This window comes from Panthera pardus, unplaced genomic scaffold, assembly GCF_024362965.1.
Source record: "Panthera pardus isolate Hobbes unplaced genomic scaffold, ASM2436296v1 HiC_scaffold_8, whole genome shotgun sequence".
Lineage (NCBI taxonomy): Eukaryota > Metazoa > Chordata > Mammalia > Carnivora > Felidae > Panthera > Panthera pardus.
The window spans coordinates 9,502,394-9,516,497 of NW_026527013.1; the positions used below are offsets into that span (position 1 = coordinate 9,502,394).

Consider the following 14,104-nt stretch of genomic DNA (forward strand, 5'->3'; position numbering starts at 1 on the left):
AGTTGGCTGCATGACAGAGCCGCTGGCTCCCTCCCCTTCTGTGGTCTGTTTGCCACCCCCAGCCCCAGATACACATCCTGAACACACCCACACCCTTCACGGCATCTGAGCCGTTGGGCCCACGCACGCATCAGAAGGAACACAGAAGTTGAGACGGTAAGTCCCGTTCGGTGGGCATCCTTTAAGATACCTTGAAGAGCCACAGGTTCTGAGGCTATGAAGCCAAGATGTTCTCTCGAACCAGATGGGAAAGACGCAGATGTGTGCTAAGGTCTCCCCGATTCAGAAATGTCTCTAGTAGTGTAGGAAGGTTATTCGCTGAGGTTAGGGAGCCCATCAAATCAGAAAGTGTTCGCCTTGGGGTGGAAAAGGAAGTTTCATCCCTGCCCGGGACAGGTCTGGCCGCCCTTGTAACTAGCAAGAGCATCCAGACAGACGTCCTGGAGAGGTGATCGGGTGGGATCTCAGTTCCCAGGGAGGCTCGGTCGTACTTGAGGAAGACCAGCCCCAGCCTCGGCTGCCAGAAAGTAGGGTTCTGACAGCCAGCAACACCACCACCAAAAATCCAGAGGTGACTGATCCAGTCACCTTGGGTAACAGGAAGTCTCGTCTGCCTTAACATGTGGGCAAACCCAGGTACGTGCGAACACCACCCCCTCCCAGAAGTGCACCTTTTAACCTCAGGAAGACTTGGAACAGAGCGATCAAGAGAACCCAAACCTCTAGTGGGTTTGCATGAAGAAGGGAATCGGCACATTGAACACGGGTTCTTTTCAAGCTTTGACAAATCGGCCTAACGGAACAACACCCTTGTAACAGGCAGCACTTTGCGATGTGTAAATGAGCCACTAAGACGTGAGGTTCTGATGCGGGACTGCGTCCCGCGCGGAATGGAAACATCTGAGATGGCAATCTAAGGTTCGCGGCACTTAGGAGTTTTCCTGGCTCACAGGAATCACTCGGGCAAGCTCTGGCAAAGCCCTGGAATTTACAAACACGGCCTTGTCAGTGACCAGGTGTACATTGGAGCCCGGCGGTACTCGGGCGCCTCAGAAGTGGCTTGCTCAGCTCCACTGCTGAGGCGGTTGCCTCCGGTGGGCCGAGGACGAGCAGAAGACGTTTAGACTAAACTTCAAACGCTCAAGGAAGAATCAGGCTTGGGGTTTTTCAGCCTCATCCGCCGTGAAACCAAGAAATAAACTGGACTAGTCTCTTCTGCACCAAATCCTGACCACTGGTACCCCTACTAGGCGCGTGCCTGTGCACGTAGGTACACACCCGGGCCCCAGCATGTGCAAGCAAGGGGCTCGCAATGGGAGTCCCATTTAGGGGACGGGCACGAGTTAACGAGCCACAACACACAGTAAGGCATAGACGTGTATTTAAAAAAAAAAAAAAAAAGGCTGGGATTTTTATTTCCAAGTTGGCACGCGCGGAAGGCACAGGAGCAAACGGCTTTGGGGCACCAGAGTAGAAATGGGGAGGGGCGGGTCTGAGGTTCCCCTACCTCTGCCACCTCCTAAGCACACTTGAAACAGGACCAGTGGCAGGGGCTCTGGCCCAGGGCCCCGAGGGTCCCACTGGCTCCGGATGAGAACCTCGAGACAGCTCTCCAGGAAGGAGCCCCTTCTCCCAGGGGGCAGGACCCTGCCAGCTCCCACAGCTAGAGGGACCGGCGCCCTGGGGAGGGCCGGCGTCAGAGGGAGAAGAGCAGGATGAGAACCAGAAGAAGCACCCCCAGCAGCACGACGATGGCACACCACTGCCGGCGATCTGGGGGCAAAAGGGTCAGAGGTCACGGGGGGGTGGGGGGACCAGGTACCACCTCCGCCCCCCACCCACCACCCCTGAGCTGCCTCCCCAAGGGGGCTTACCGTTCGTCATGTGGGATACTTTGGCCATCTTCCTGAGGACCCCATCCATCCGGGACTGGGTGTGGTCCATCTCGTGAGCAAAGGCATCCAGCATGCTGTTGATACCGAGATGGCGTTAGCCTCCAAAAGTTCTGGGCACACCAGCGCGGCCAGCTGAGGGCACCCGGCCCACCCCCAGGATCCTGGCCTCACACGCCCTGCTCATCCAGCTCCTCCCCAACACGGCCAGACATGTGCTTCAGAACCCGGATGCTCCCGGACACCATTTCCAGCTGTTGATTCTGTTGGTCCATGATCAGCTGCAGATTGGAGGAGTGGGAACTGCCGTCAGCGGGGGGCCCTGAGCTGCCCGGAGGCCCCTCCGGCCCAGGATCCCCGACTACCCGCACGGACCTGCTGTGTGGCCTGCTGCTCCTCAATGTAACGAGAGGTGGCTGCGGCCATGCTGGCGTCCAGCAGGTCGCTGGATGACTGTGGGGCGGCTGGCTTGCCTGTCAGCATCTATGGGGGCACAGACCACAGGTTCAGGGAGAGAGGGCCACTCACAGCAAAGCCAGACACAGACCGGTGGCAAATCTAGATGGCTGTTGCTCAGGAAGGTAGTCTTAGGAATGGGATAGCCTGGGTTCCCCAAGCCCACCGCTTGCTAACAAGGTGACCCCAAGGTCCTATCAATTGACCTCCCTGTGCCTCAGTTTCCTCCTCTGTAAAACGGGGAGTTCCTGGGGCTGGAATGCGGATTGCCCGAATCCATGATGGACTCATCATATAAAGAGATGTATTTAAGAATTTGGACTTTGACCCTCAAGGCAGCACACCTGGAAAGCCCGTGGGCACTGCTATACGACCCCAAGCTCGTGCAGGTCTCGGCCCTACACCCTCCCCGATCCCACATGGGCATCCCATGACGGGTTGGAGACAGGCTGGATGGACACACAGAAGAAAAAAAGTACCAACAGAGGCAGCCGGGGGAGTGCGCACAAAAGGCATCCGCAGGCACACACAGGGCAGGCACACCCACGAAGGGAAATGGTATGCAAGCCGACTGCAGATGGGGATCTACTCAGAGGCCAAGTTCACAGGCTCAGAAGGGCCAGGTACAGACACAGAAAAAAAGGCAGGCATACATCCTGGAAACAGTGACGCAACAAGCAAAAAGAAAAAAAAAGAGAGGGGGTGGGATACAGACCCGCACTAGGAGGCAGAAAGGATTCTACACCCAGAAAGAGCGGGCAGGTAGACAGCCAGGAACCAACTGCTCAGAGGAGATGGGCACTGGCACAGAAGAGACAGACTGTACGTGCAAGGGAGACAAGTGAACACACACAGAGGGGTCAGGCTTGGGCTCGGGTGGGTGAGGGTGCTGGGTCCGGATGCCTTACCTCTCTCTTATTCCTCTCCATAAAGGCTATGGCTGCCGGGCTGACCATATGGTCCTTCATATCCTGGGGGGTGAGGACGCCATCAGAGAGTAAAGATACTCCAACCTCCCCACACTCGCGCCACCGAACACTCTCCTCACCTGGACTGCCTCCCGCATCCGCTCCACGAACACCTTTCTCTCCTGCAGGTCTCCGGCTGGGAGCTTGAACTTTCCCGGGTTGGCTTCCACTATGCGTAAGTCGCGAGTCAAGGGTCAAGGCCAAAGCCAGACATGACCCCCCTCCTCTGCCTCAAGCCCTCCACTCCACCCAGGTGTCCAGTTGCCCCCTGCCACAACAGTGGGCTCTCCCAGGACGCCTTGCAACCCCCCAGGATATCGATGGTCTCCTCCAGGTCCTCGAGGTCCCACTCGATGCTGCGCAGGCCATTCCGCAGTTCATTGGTCGTCCAGTCCAGCTCCTCGCGTCCGACCGCCGCGTCCTCTTGCAGGAGCTCGCACCAGCGCTGGTACAGCCCGCGGGCCGTGTTCACCGCCTTCTGCACCTCGCTGCCGGGCAGGGGCACACACAGCGGTCACGGCTGGGGGCAGGCGGTCCTCCCGCCGGCCACTGCGCCCCCAAACGAGTCAGGGCCCAGGATATCCTGATAACCCCCTGCGCACCCATCCCACTCGGCCACGGGTCTTCCCTGACCCGCGCACCCCGACGGCCGTGCCCAAACTGCCTAGCACGCTCTGCCGGACACGCGGGCATTAGTTGGCGGGGGGACCGAGCACCCTCTTCTCTCCCCCATTGCTGTCACTCACCCTCGGACAACAAAAAATGGGTCCTCGAGAGACATGTCACACAAACCCCGCCCGAGGCCAAACCCCCCTCCCCTCTCGGCTTCGGTAGCGGGTTCCCTCCCAGCAAGAAGGGAAAGCGCCGCCTCCCCCGCCCCCGTCACGTGAGCCGCATCACCATCGAGAACCGGGACGCCAGGGTAGAAAGAGAGGCCTCGGAGGCCCGCGCTTCCGCCCTCCTCGTGGCCATCTTTATTGTGGGCAGAAACAGCTTCGCGTCCCCGTAGCTCGCCGCGCCCGCCCCCAGCAGAGTCCCAGTTAAGTCTGGCTGGGTTGGGGGTCGGAGCTCCTAATCTCTCGGTTGGAGGGCTAGCCCTTCGCATTGTTGCCGCAGCAACCTCAGTTTCCCTTTTGGGCAATGTGAATAATAATAACCTTCTTCAAATCAGAGATTATGACTAGGGAAGGGGATCATTCGATTGGTAGAACCTCTCTCTCTCTCTCTCTCTTTTTTTTTTTTTTTTTTAATGTTTGTTTATTCTTGAGACAGAGAGCAAGCGCCGGGGAGGAGCAGAGAGAGATAGCGGGGACAGAGGATCCCAAGCGGGCTCCACGCTGACAGCAGACAGCTCAACGCGGGTCTCGAGCCCACGAACCCCAGGTCGTGACCCCAGCAGAAGTCTTATGTTTAACCGACTGAGCCACCCAGGCGCCCCCAATTTGAAGACGCTCTTAACAGACTTCCTGAGCCTACACCTTGATCCTGTACTCGGAGATCGTCCCAGCCCAGAGTTGGGAAGGGGTGGGGGGAGAGGTAGTCCTCCCCACTTTACCGCAGGAGGTGGAGTGAGGTGCGGGCATTCTCCGGTGGAGAGTCTTGCTGGACTGCCCCTCCTCTTTTGTTCTACGGAGGAGGGCGCCCCAAGATCGCCCTGGGGCGGGGTGGTTGTGAGTGGGAGCCCCAGAGATGCTTCTGGGGTGTGGGATCTTTCTGCGTGCGAGGCTAGGAGTCGGGAAAAGGGGGCGTGGTGGTGGCTTCTGTATACAAGAAAGTTCTCGGTGTGTGGGGTCTCCGTCTGGGGAGGGGCCAGGAATGTCTGGAGACTCATAGAGTGGATCCCTGTGTGACAGAGGCGATCTGTGTGACAAGGTCTCCGGAAAAGCACTCTTTTTTGGAGGGGCGGGGGGAGCCATCACCAGAGTGGGGTCCTAGTCTGTCTCTGGGGAAGTCTGGGCAGGATGTCTGAAGTTCTTGGAGAGCCTGTGTGCCCCAGTGTTTCGGAGTCTCTCAGACAGAGCCTGGGCTGGGAATATCATTGTGGATTCGCCGTGGGGGTCCTGGGGGAGATGGGGGCGTCCTCAGCGGGTCGCCCTAGTGTGTGGCAGGATCGATGACTAGGGACAGTTTTTGGAGGGGTCAAGAAGATAAAATTGTTGAGTCCTTAGGTGCAGGGGGTGGGAAGGCGGGGCGTGGGGTTCTCCAAGGGTGCATGATTTGGGGGGTGGGGGGGAGAAGGAACACCTGGGAGAGAACCTTGTAGGGAGAAATAATTGTGTGGGTCTCTATGGGGGAACAGGGACGAATGGGTCCTCAGCGAATCGCCCCTCGTGTTAGCAAGGTCTCTGGGGAGGGTCTCTGGGAGATGGCGTCAGTGGAAGTCCAGAGATCGCCCCTACCTGCCGGCGGGGGGCTTCCCGGAGAGGCGTCACGCCTTCTCGGCCGCCGGAGGGAAGGAAGCGAAGCCTTCCCCTCCTTTCCCGCCCGCCCCGCTAAACTCTGGTCCGGAAGCCCGGGACTACAGCCATCCTTAGCGGCTGGGAGCGGGGGAGGGAAGGGAAGGGGGCGTGTTCGGAGGCCAGGCACCGCCCCCGCCCGCCCGGAAGGAGGCTGCCTCAGCTCAGAGCGGAGATCCCGGCCCCTGTCCTTATATGGGCAGCCGGAAGCGGCTCGCGCGCCTGCCCTACGTCATTATACCCAAATTTAGTCGTGGAAGTCTGGCGCTTCCAGTGGCCGGAAGACTCCGCTCTCCCTTCGGCGCGGCAAGGGGGGAGGGAGACGAGCCTTCCCTTAAAGGGCCCTTGCCACGAATGAATGGAGCTATAGGAACAATTTTGCATCTTGTTTTGGAGGAACTGGAGCAATAGGGCGTAGCGGAGGGTGGGGCCGATGTTTTCTATCTATCCGCTCTATCTCTGCCTTGCTCAGTTTACAGCTCCTACCCCAAGCACGCTTCCTGGGGCGCAGGGGCGGAGCAGGGCCGTGTTGTCTAAGGGGCGCAGCCACGTGTTCACCCGGACTGTCCTGTTGCCCGGGTCCTGCGTCCTGCGAGCACCCAGCCCACCCGTGGAGCTCGAGTAGAGGAAAGGGGCGGGGGGTGTTCGGTGTGGAGCGCAGGAATGACACCCAGGGCTGCGTTCGTGTCTGCAGACATCCAATGCCCGTGGAGTGGGCAGCTATGCCTAGGAGCCAGCCCCCGCTGCCCGCCTGCTTACTGCCTACAGAGGAGTGAGGAGGGCTGGCTTACGCTAGAAAGACGCAAGAGCTGGAGGCCCCAGTGTCCCCTTTCACTGCAGTGGCCGTTTATTCGTTTAGCAAATATTGGACGAGTCACTCTGTCTCGATTTCCCCAGCGGAAGAAATCAGGTACAGCGGTACCCTCCGCGGAGTGGAGGTGAGGCATTTAGTAAAGGAAAACCCTTAACAGCGCCTGACGGGTAGTAAGTGCTTTCGTAAGTGTTAGCACGGTTACTGATTCAAGAAATACGAATCGGTTACTGATTCAAAAAATATTAACTAGACACCTAGTAGCTGCTAGGAACTGTGCCCACGGGGGATATACCGGTTCGAACCCCGGTCTTCCCCGGTGCGAAGGGAAACTCGCTGCCTACAAGCCACTGGGGCTTCAAACGCAAGCACGTGGGTGGACTCTGATCCCCCATCCGCCGCCCTGCTCTTCTGGGCCCGCGCGTCTGCTCATTGAGGGCCCTGGGAAAGGAGACCACCCCGAGAGCTCTGCGTGGACTGGGGAATGCTCCCCCACGCCCCGACTCCTTCCCTTCTCCCGCCTCGGTAAATTCTACCCTGTCGCTTTAAGGAGTCTCTCGCCGTGGTGCGTTGGGAAGCCCGGATGCGGCTCTCGGATTGGGCGGGGCGTCTCCGTGACTTCACCCCGGGTACAAAAGGGTCCGGGTGGCGGGCGCCGGGGCAGAGCGTCCTAGCAGTGTCCCGGCGTGGGTTGGCGCGAGGGGAGAAGCGTGAACGAGCGCGTAGCCCGGAGTGCACCTGCTACCTGTCCTGCCCAGTCAGGGAGCCCCCGCCGTCCTCGCCCCCGCCGTCTAGCCGCCATGGAGGTGCAGAAGGAGGCTCAACGCATCATGACCCTGTCGGTGTGGAAGATGTACCATTCGCGCATGCAGCGCGGTGGCCTGCGGCTGCACCGGAGTCTGCAGCTGTCGCTGGTCATGCGCAGCGCGCGAGAGCTCTACCTCTCGGCCAAGGTGGAAGCCCACGAGCCCGAGGTGCCCTTGCCGCCCGTCCGCTCCTCCGATCCTCGCCTGCACCAGTTGCGGGAAGCGGAAGCTGTAGCCGAGGCAGCGCCCCCCGACGGTGAGCAGCCTTCCCCGGAGCCCATGGACACGCGGGAGGCGCCGGGAGCCGCGGAGACCCCAGCTCCCTGTGCCCCGCGCCCCACTAAAGTCAGCCGCAAGCGGCGGAGCAGCAGCCTGAGTGACGGCGGGGACGTCGGACTGGTCCCAAGCAAGAAAGCCCGTCTAGAAGAAGAAGAGGAGGAGGCAGGGGCCTCTTCGGAGGTCCCTGATCGCCTGCAGCCACCTCCCGCTCAAGCGGAGGGCGCCTTCCCCAACCTGGCGCGCGTCCTACAGAGGCGCTTCTCTGGCCTCCTGAACTGCAGCCCCGCCGCCCCCCCGACGGCGCCGCCGGCGTGCGAGGCGAAGCCTGCCTGCCGCCCTGCGGACAGCATGCTGAACGTGCTCGTGCGGGCCGTGGTGGCCTTCTGAGGGTCCCCGAGCGGCGCTACGGGAGCCCAGAGCGCGGGCCGAACCGTCGGCCGGAGTGCGCACACCCGAGGCGAGGCCCGCCCCCGGGGGAGCGCCCGCTGAAACCGTGGAGAGGAGCTGCCGCCCGGGCTGCTGAGAGGCCTGAAGAGGGACTCTGCCCCCGGGGAGCCGTCGCCGCCTGCGCGCAGCGGCGGCGCCGAGGAGCCTGAGCGGGGAGCGCGAGCGCCTTCCGCCGAGACCTGCTGCGCCCACAGGTGCTGTCTTAACGGACTGGGACGTGGACCTTTCCCTCTCCTTCTGGGACTGGGAGCAGGGAGGCTAGGTTCTTTAAAACTCCTCAGGGTCGGACTTTATTTTTTATTGGGAGCTGTACTGCCCTTTCAAGGTTTTTCAATAGTTGGTGTTTGCATTTCCAACCTCAGAATTCCAGGCAGGCGCTCCCTTCCCCCACCAGTGACATACTTGTGCAAGCGGTCATCGTTGCGTCATGGGGCAGACGTGGGGAGCTTCCTGTTGCCTTGCGTGGGTGTGGGGCCTGGGAGGAGGGTCTGGGGTGTGGACCGCCCTGGGGAATGGGAGGAGGGCGTCCTGAGTCACCTCGCCCCGCGCGCTGCGGGTTTGTGCCCCGCGCCCCTGCGCCTTCGGCTGTATAGCGGGGGCAAGGTGGGGGCCCGATTCAATTTCAGGTTAAAATTTTCCTCATCTGGTGCGTTAGAGGTGGTAATACGTTCCCAGTCTCCGGCGTGACCGTCCCTCAGACACACAGACACAACCCAGACGATCCTGGTCTGAATCACAAAATCGGGTGGGGGTGTTTAGAGCGCTTGTAAGGCTGCGCTGGGACTAGTTGCTGGTGAGACTGGGCCAGTTTGGGAAGGGGAAGATTCTTGCCAGGGCGTGCTGAGGTCTGTTTACCTTTACTGTGGTGGATTCTGTTTAATTTCATCTATCTGGCTTTTTGCTAGAAACGCCAGATAGGAAAATAAAGACCATTTGAATAAAGTCTGTGCTGCCCGTCTGGTTTTCTTCCCTGATGGGGGAGGGGCAGGGTTAAGGGGTCAGGAGCTGGCGGCGGCTTGCTGGGGCCCCAGAAACCGGTCTGACCGGCTATCACGTGGGTAGAGTGGGCGGGATGGGGCTGGGCCCCCTTTTCTTTGCCAGAGCGTTTCCGTGCTGGGTGCTCTGGTCCTCTGACTCCTTCAGCTCCCCCACATTCGGTGGTTCCGTCGAAATCCTGCAACTCGGGGCAGGCGGGGGCGGGGGGGGGGCGCGGAGAGGGCTTGACGAGTTCAGACCTTTGAGGGGGATTACCGATGGGTCCAGCGCCCCAAACAGAATTGGGAAGGCCACGCCTCCTTCGGAGGCTCCCCCCACCCCACTTGACCAACTGAATCAGCTTTGGCGGGGGTCCCTCAGCTTGCGGGGGAGCTGAAGTGCGCTTTGGGGCGCCCTTTATACCCTTCTTATCTCTGGCGGTACCATTTTGTGACTCAGGCTGGGAGGGGAGCTTCCCAGCCTCAGTCTCCCCATCTGTGAAGTGGGCCTCTAAACAGCTTCCCCGAAAGGTGGCTGTAGATGTAGAAACACCCCCCTGAGAGCCCTAGTTATTTGCTCTGGCTCCATCCCAGCTCCATTTTAGTCACCCCAGAGGAGAAAACGCTCATAATGTATCCAGTGCTGATTTAGGAGAGGGGCTGCGAGGCGTCGCCCCAGGGCGGGTGGCGGGGTGGCTGTTAGGAGGACAAAGGAGCCGCAGGTGCGGGCAGTGAGGGCGGCGGGAGGCGCCGGGAAAGCAGCCGCCCCGCCTCCAGACGGCTGGCTCCGGCCCTGCCAGCTTCCCGCGACCCCGGGGGACCTGACCCCGAGGCCGTAGGGTGGAAGGAGGAGGGTGAGATGGAGGGTGGACCCGCCCCAGAACTCCCGCCTCCGGCTCCCCTCCAGCCTCGTCCACCCACCCCGCTCCCCGCCTCCCTCTGGGTTCCCCCAGGGGAATCTAGCCCAGCTCGCCTCCGCGGCCACCTGATTCTTTCCTGGGGAAACACGGGAGACTTAAGCGCCACCCACTCGGGGTCCTGACCCGTAACTCCCCAGTGGGACGTGGGGGGCGGGGGGGGGGGGAGACTGGAGCCCCACACCCCAGCGGCAGTTCAGTGCGTTCGCGTGGGAGCAGCTCCCCTGAGAACCTGGCCTGCCCCGGGAAGTCCCCGGCGGCTGGGGAGGGGGCCCTCAGTGCGCATCCTGTCGCAGGAACCTCCTGGCCCTTCCTTCCTCTCCGGGAAGCGGTCAGGCTGATCTCCGCCCCACCTCCTGGGGGTTTCCGGGCCGGGGGCTGGAGATGATGAAGTGGGAGACAGGAGAAGCCCCCCCCCCCATCCCTTTAATATATCCCCCTTCCCAAGACCCCATTCCACCCTTCCGAAAAGGCAACATTGAATATTCGTCACAATAACCTGGGTTTTCACGCCGTTACATGGCATTGGATCATTGGGCTAGGCCCTCTGGGGGAGTAATTCATGGGACAATAGTTGTGAAAACTAAAAGTGTCACAAGTCCCTTGACCAGTAGGGTCCCCCCGGGGAACCTCAGGCCTGCAGCAGGAGGCTCCAGAAGGCTGTTCATTACAGTGTCGTCCACTGTACAAATTGGAAACAACCTACCTGCCCATCCCATCTAACCGGTCTGGTAGAATTCGGACTATCCATGCCTCCCCGGAGAATAAATGGCCTGAGTGGGGACAGATCTACACTCTCTGGCGACACCAATGGCTCAGAACCATGCCGCTGAGTGACAAGGGCCGGCGGCAGACCTTGTGGGGGTGGGAACACAGATCCTGGAGCCAGACCACCGGGTCTTACTTGCTTGCTGTGCAGCTTCGAGCGAGTCACTTCACCTCTCTGGGCCTCCGTTTCCCTGGCTGTACACTGTGGGCAACAATAGCCCCTACCTCTGGGGGTCCGTTGCGAAGATTAGGTGAGATAATACATATAAAGGGCCTGGTGGGACGCCTGGCACACCGGAAGCGGTGTTATTTTATTATTGGTAGAACTCAGAATGGTAACAGTGCCGTCCATTTAAAGGCGCATACAGCAACACAGGCATTTGGTGTGGGAATGTGTGTGCGGATGCCGTGCTCATCCCAGAGAGCTGGAGACATAGTTCCTGCCTCCCACAGCTCCGTGTGCATGAGGGTCAGCGTCCCCGCTCAGCTCCAGAGTTTGGTTCCATCCTAGGGATTTGACCGGGTTGACTCTTGCCTCCTCCCAGGCCTCCACACTTCTGGTTTCCTCCCACCTCAGGCCCTGGGCCTCTTGCTGTCTACACTCACCCCTTTGTAGGTGGTCTCATCCATGCCGGCTCATCTATGCCGGCTCATCTATGCCGGCTCCCAAATTTTGCTCTCCATCCTGGACCCCCTCCCCCACCCCCAGGCTTTCTGTCCAAGGCCCCTCCCCATGTCTCCCTGGCCTCCCAACGGAGGAATCCTCCTTGGATCCCTTTTTCTCCTTCCCGCCCATGGTACCCAGTCACAGGTGCTGTCAACTTGACCTCTCATCCCACTCCACTTTCTCCACCTCCTGGCTCCGATGTTGGTGTGGGCTGCTGTTACCTCTCACCTGGATCAGGGGCAGTGGCTTCCCCCCTGCTCTCGCCCCCACAATCTATCCTACCCCGCAGCCACACAGATCTTCTAAAAATGCAAGTTGGATAATGTCACTCTCCAGCTTCTCCTCTGCTTCATCCACCGTGGCCTCTTTTCTGCTTGGAGAACAGGCCAGGCATGTCCCAGTCCGGGGCCTTTGCACTTGCTGTTGCTTCCGTTTGCAATGCTCCTCTCCCAGACATCCATTCTCACTTCGTTCAGATCTCTGCTGGACTGTCACCTCCTGGGAGAGGCCTTCTTTGGCCATCTGATCTAAAGTCGCTCCCCACTCTGCCTCCCAGCCCCTTTACCCCTCTTCTCAGCCTTCCTTCAAACACTACTCACTGTCTGAAAGGGTAAATTAATGTTCTAGTTCGCATCTGTGTTCAAATGTCCCTTCCGGGAATGCCCAACCCAGGCCTGGAAGAGTCGATGAGGTTGTCTGGGGGAGGCAAGTGCTAAGTGCTTAGTAGTTATTGTCGCATTTCATCAGTGGCTGCCCATGACTCTTAGCATAGAATTTACCAAATTTCAGACCGTTGATGGCCAGGATTTTTGTCATATCTGCAAAACAACTGTACTATTATTTATCTAAAAATTTTTCTGAACGTAAGTCACTTGTTAATCACGGACCACACTTAGAAGGTAACCTTTAATACAAGCTACAGTGAAAACAAAACAATGTCATAAGATTCTGCTGAAACAGTAGCCAGTATGAGGGTCCAGACAGCTTTCTTAGGCACAGAGATTAGCCACGGTTAACGACACATGTTATTACCACAGGAGACAGGAAAGGGCCTATCTTCAGTCAGAAGACTAGGGAAAGTCTAAAAGCTGAAAAGAGAGAAACAAAGGGATTCGTCCTCTTATTTAAATAGCATTGAATCAGTTTGGCCACCGTTCCAGAGTTAGGAAAATTCTGCCTCTGGAAGACAGACAAAGCTACAAATGCCCCCCATTTTGGTCCACGACCTTTGTTTACGGACGCTCAGATTAGGAGCTTTTTTTTTTTTTTTTTTTTTTTTTTTTCCCTGTAACATCACAAAGCAATTTTATATTCGTTTCTGGGTTTGTCTCCTCTTCTGGCCTGGGGCCTCCTTTCGAGGCCAGAGACGAGTCTAGCAGGTGCTTACTAAGTGGTTTTTGTGAATGAATGATTCATTTGCACCCTCTCCTTTGAGACTGGTCCTTTTAACTCCACCTTTTACGGATGGGAAACTGACGCCAGAGAGGATCGCCCTGCAGGAGAGCAAGTAAGGGACGGCTCTAGTCGTGTCGGCCATCCAAGATCCCCTCCACTCTCCTCTCGGCAGGACCTAAGGGACAGGCGCCCCGCTAAAGCCTCCGCAAACCCGGGAAAGGGCTGAGCCACAGAAACAGCACCCGGACCGGTTTGCCCGGTTCCAGGAACCTGGGGCGAGGTCCGCGCGTCCGAGCCGGGCAGGCGCAGGCCTAGGCCAGGCGGGGCGGGGCCTCGAGCTCCGCCAGGAAATGTGAGTCCTAGGCGGGGAGGTCGAGGTCAGTAACTACCACAACGCGGGGCGGAGCGATCGGGTGTCAATCACAGACGGGGGCGGGATAGACGAGTTCACCTCGTCTCGCGCTCTTCCCCCGGGTCCCGCCCCTGCGCGCCGCACCGAGCGACTTCCAAGAACTCCCAGCGTAGTCAGTGACTTGGGCCACGCCCCTCGCCCCCCAAACCGGTCTCTTCCGGACCGGATTCCGCCCAGGCTCTCCGCGCGGGGCGCCCCCCCCCCCCCCAAAGCACGCCCCGCGGATGCGGGAGTGGGACTTAGGGGCCGGGCCGGAAGGCGGAGGCCGCGCCGGGGCGTGTGGGGCTGGGGGCCTGATCGAATCAGGTAAATCGCGGAAGGAGCGGGAGGGAAAGGGGGCTGCCAGAGCTTGGGGTTCATGCTACCCACCGCTGTCGTGCAGGCTGCTGAAGCTCCCCACGTGCCCAGAGGAGCCCAGAACCCCACACCGGTGTCCACGGGGAACCAGAGCCCCCGCAGCAGTGTCTCGTGGCGCTCGGATCCACACACGTGTGCTCAGGGGGGGTCCACACACCTTCCCACCTGTGTCCACAATGGGTCTCACTAGGGCACCTGTTCTGTTCCCCCAGGCTCAGCCTGGAGGTGTATTCCGCCCACCTCGAAATTGGTGTCCAGGAGAGCTGAGCCCAAGGCCTAAGGCCCTCCACCTACATACCCAATCCGTCCAAGATCGACCCCCTCTCCCCCAGCACGTTGTTGGCTCTCAGTGAAGAAATAACCTCAACAGGGGCGCCCGGGCGGCTCGGTCGGTCAAGCGTCCCACTTCGGCTCGGGTCATGATCCCACTGTTCGTGGGCTCGAGCCCCGCGTCGGGCTCTGAGCTGACAACTCGGAGCCTGGAGCCTGCTTCGGATTC

The 14,104-nt window shown here is 59.7% G+C and overlaps 2 protein-coding genes and 1 long non-coding RNA gene across 4 annotated transcripts; 2 read left to right on the plus strand and 1 right to left on the minus strand.

The window, feature by feature from the left end:
• Positions 1 to 1,364: 1,364 nt before the first annotated feature.
• On the minus strand, positions 1,365 to 4,174 carry STX10 (syntaxin 10). Of its 2 annotated transcripts, XM_019427534.2 has the most exons (8): positions 4,063 to 4,174; positions 3,635 to 3,804; positions 3,397 to 3,491; positions 3,257 to 3,319; positions 2,268 to 2,375; positions 2,067 to 2,173; positions 1,875 to 1,969; positions 1,365 to 1,773 (listed from the first exon to the last, which is right to left on the minus strand). In XM_019427534.2, the coding sequence occupies exons 1-8, from the start codon at positions 4,095 to 4,097 to the stop codon at positions 1,697 to 1,699; spliced, it is 750 nt and encodes a 249-aa protein (XP_019283079.1). In that variant the 5' UTR covers positions 4,098 to 4,174; the 3' UTR covers positions 1,365 to 1,696. The 2 variants fall into 2 exon arrangements, with proteins under 2 accessions (XP_019283079.1, XP_019283080.1); XM_019427535.2 differs by lacking the exon at positions 1,365 to 1,773 and having other exon boundaries at positions 1,881 to 1,969; positions 2,071 to 2,173.
• A 2,054-nt stretch (positions 4,175 to 6,228) lies between these two features.
• Positions 6,229 to 9,058, plus strand: IER2 (immediate early response 2). The gene has a single exon (XM_019427527.2). It carries the CDS (start codon positions 7,384 to 7,386, stop codon positions 8,053 to 8,055), a length of 672 nt encoding a protein of 223 aa, XP_019283072.1. The 5' UTR covers positions 6,229 to 7,383; the 3' UTR covers positions 8,056 to 9,058.
• A 4,163-nt stretch (positions 9,059 to 13,221) lies between these two features.
• LOC109254013 (uncharacterized) lies at positions 13,222 to 13,709 on the plus strand. Its single transcript, XR_008420431.1, has 2 exons — positions 13,222 to 13,554; positions 13,631 to 13,709. It is a non-coding gene; the product is annotated as an uncharacterized LOC109254013 (long non-coding RNA).
• Positions 13,710 to 14,104: the final 395 nt, after the last annotated feature.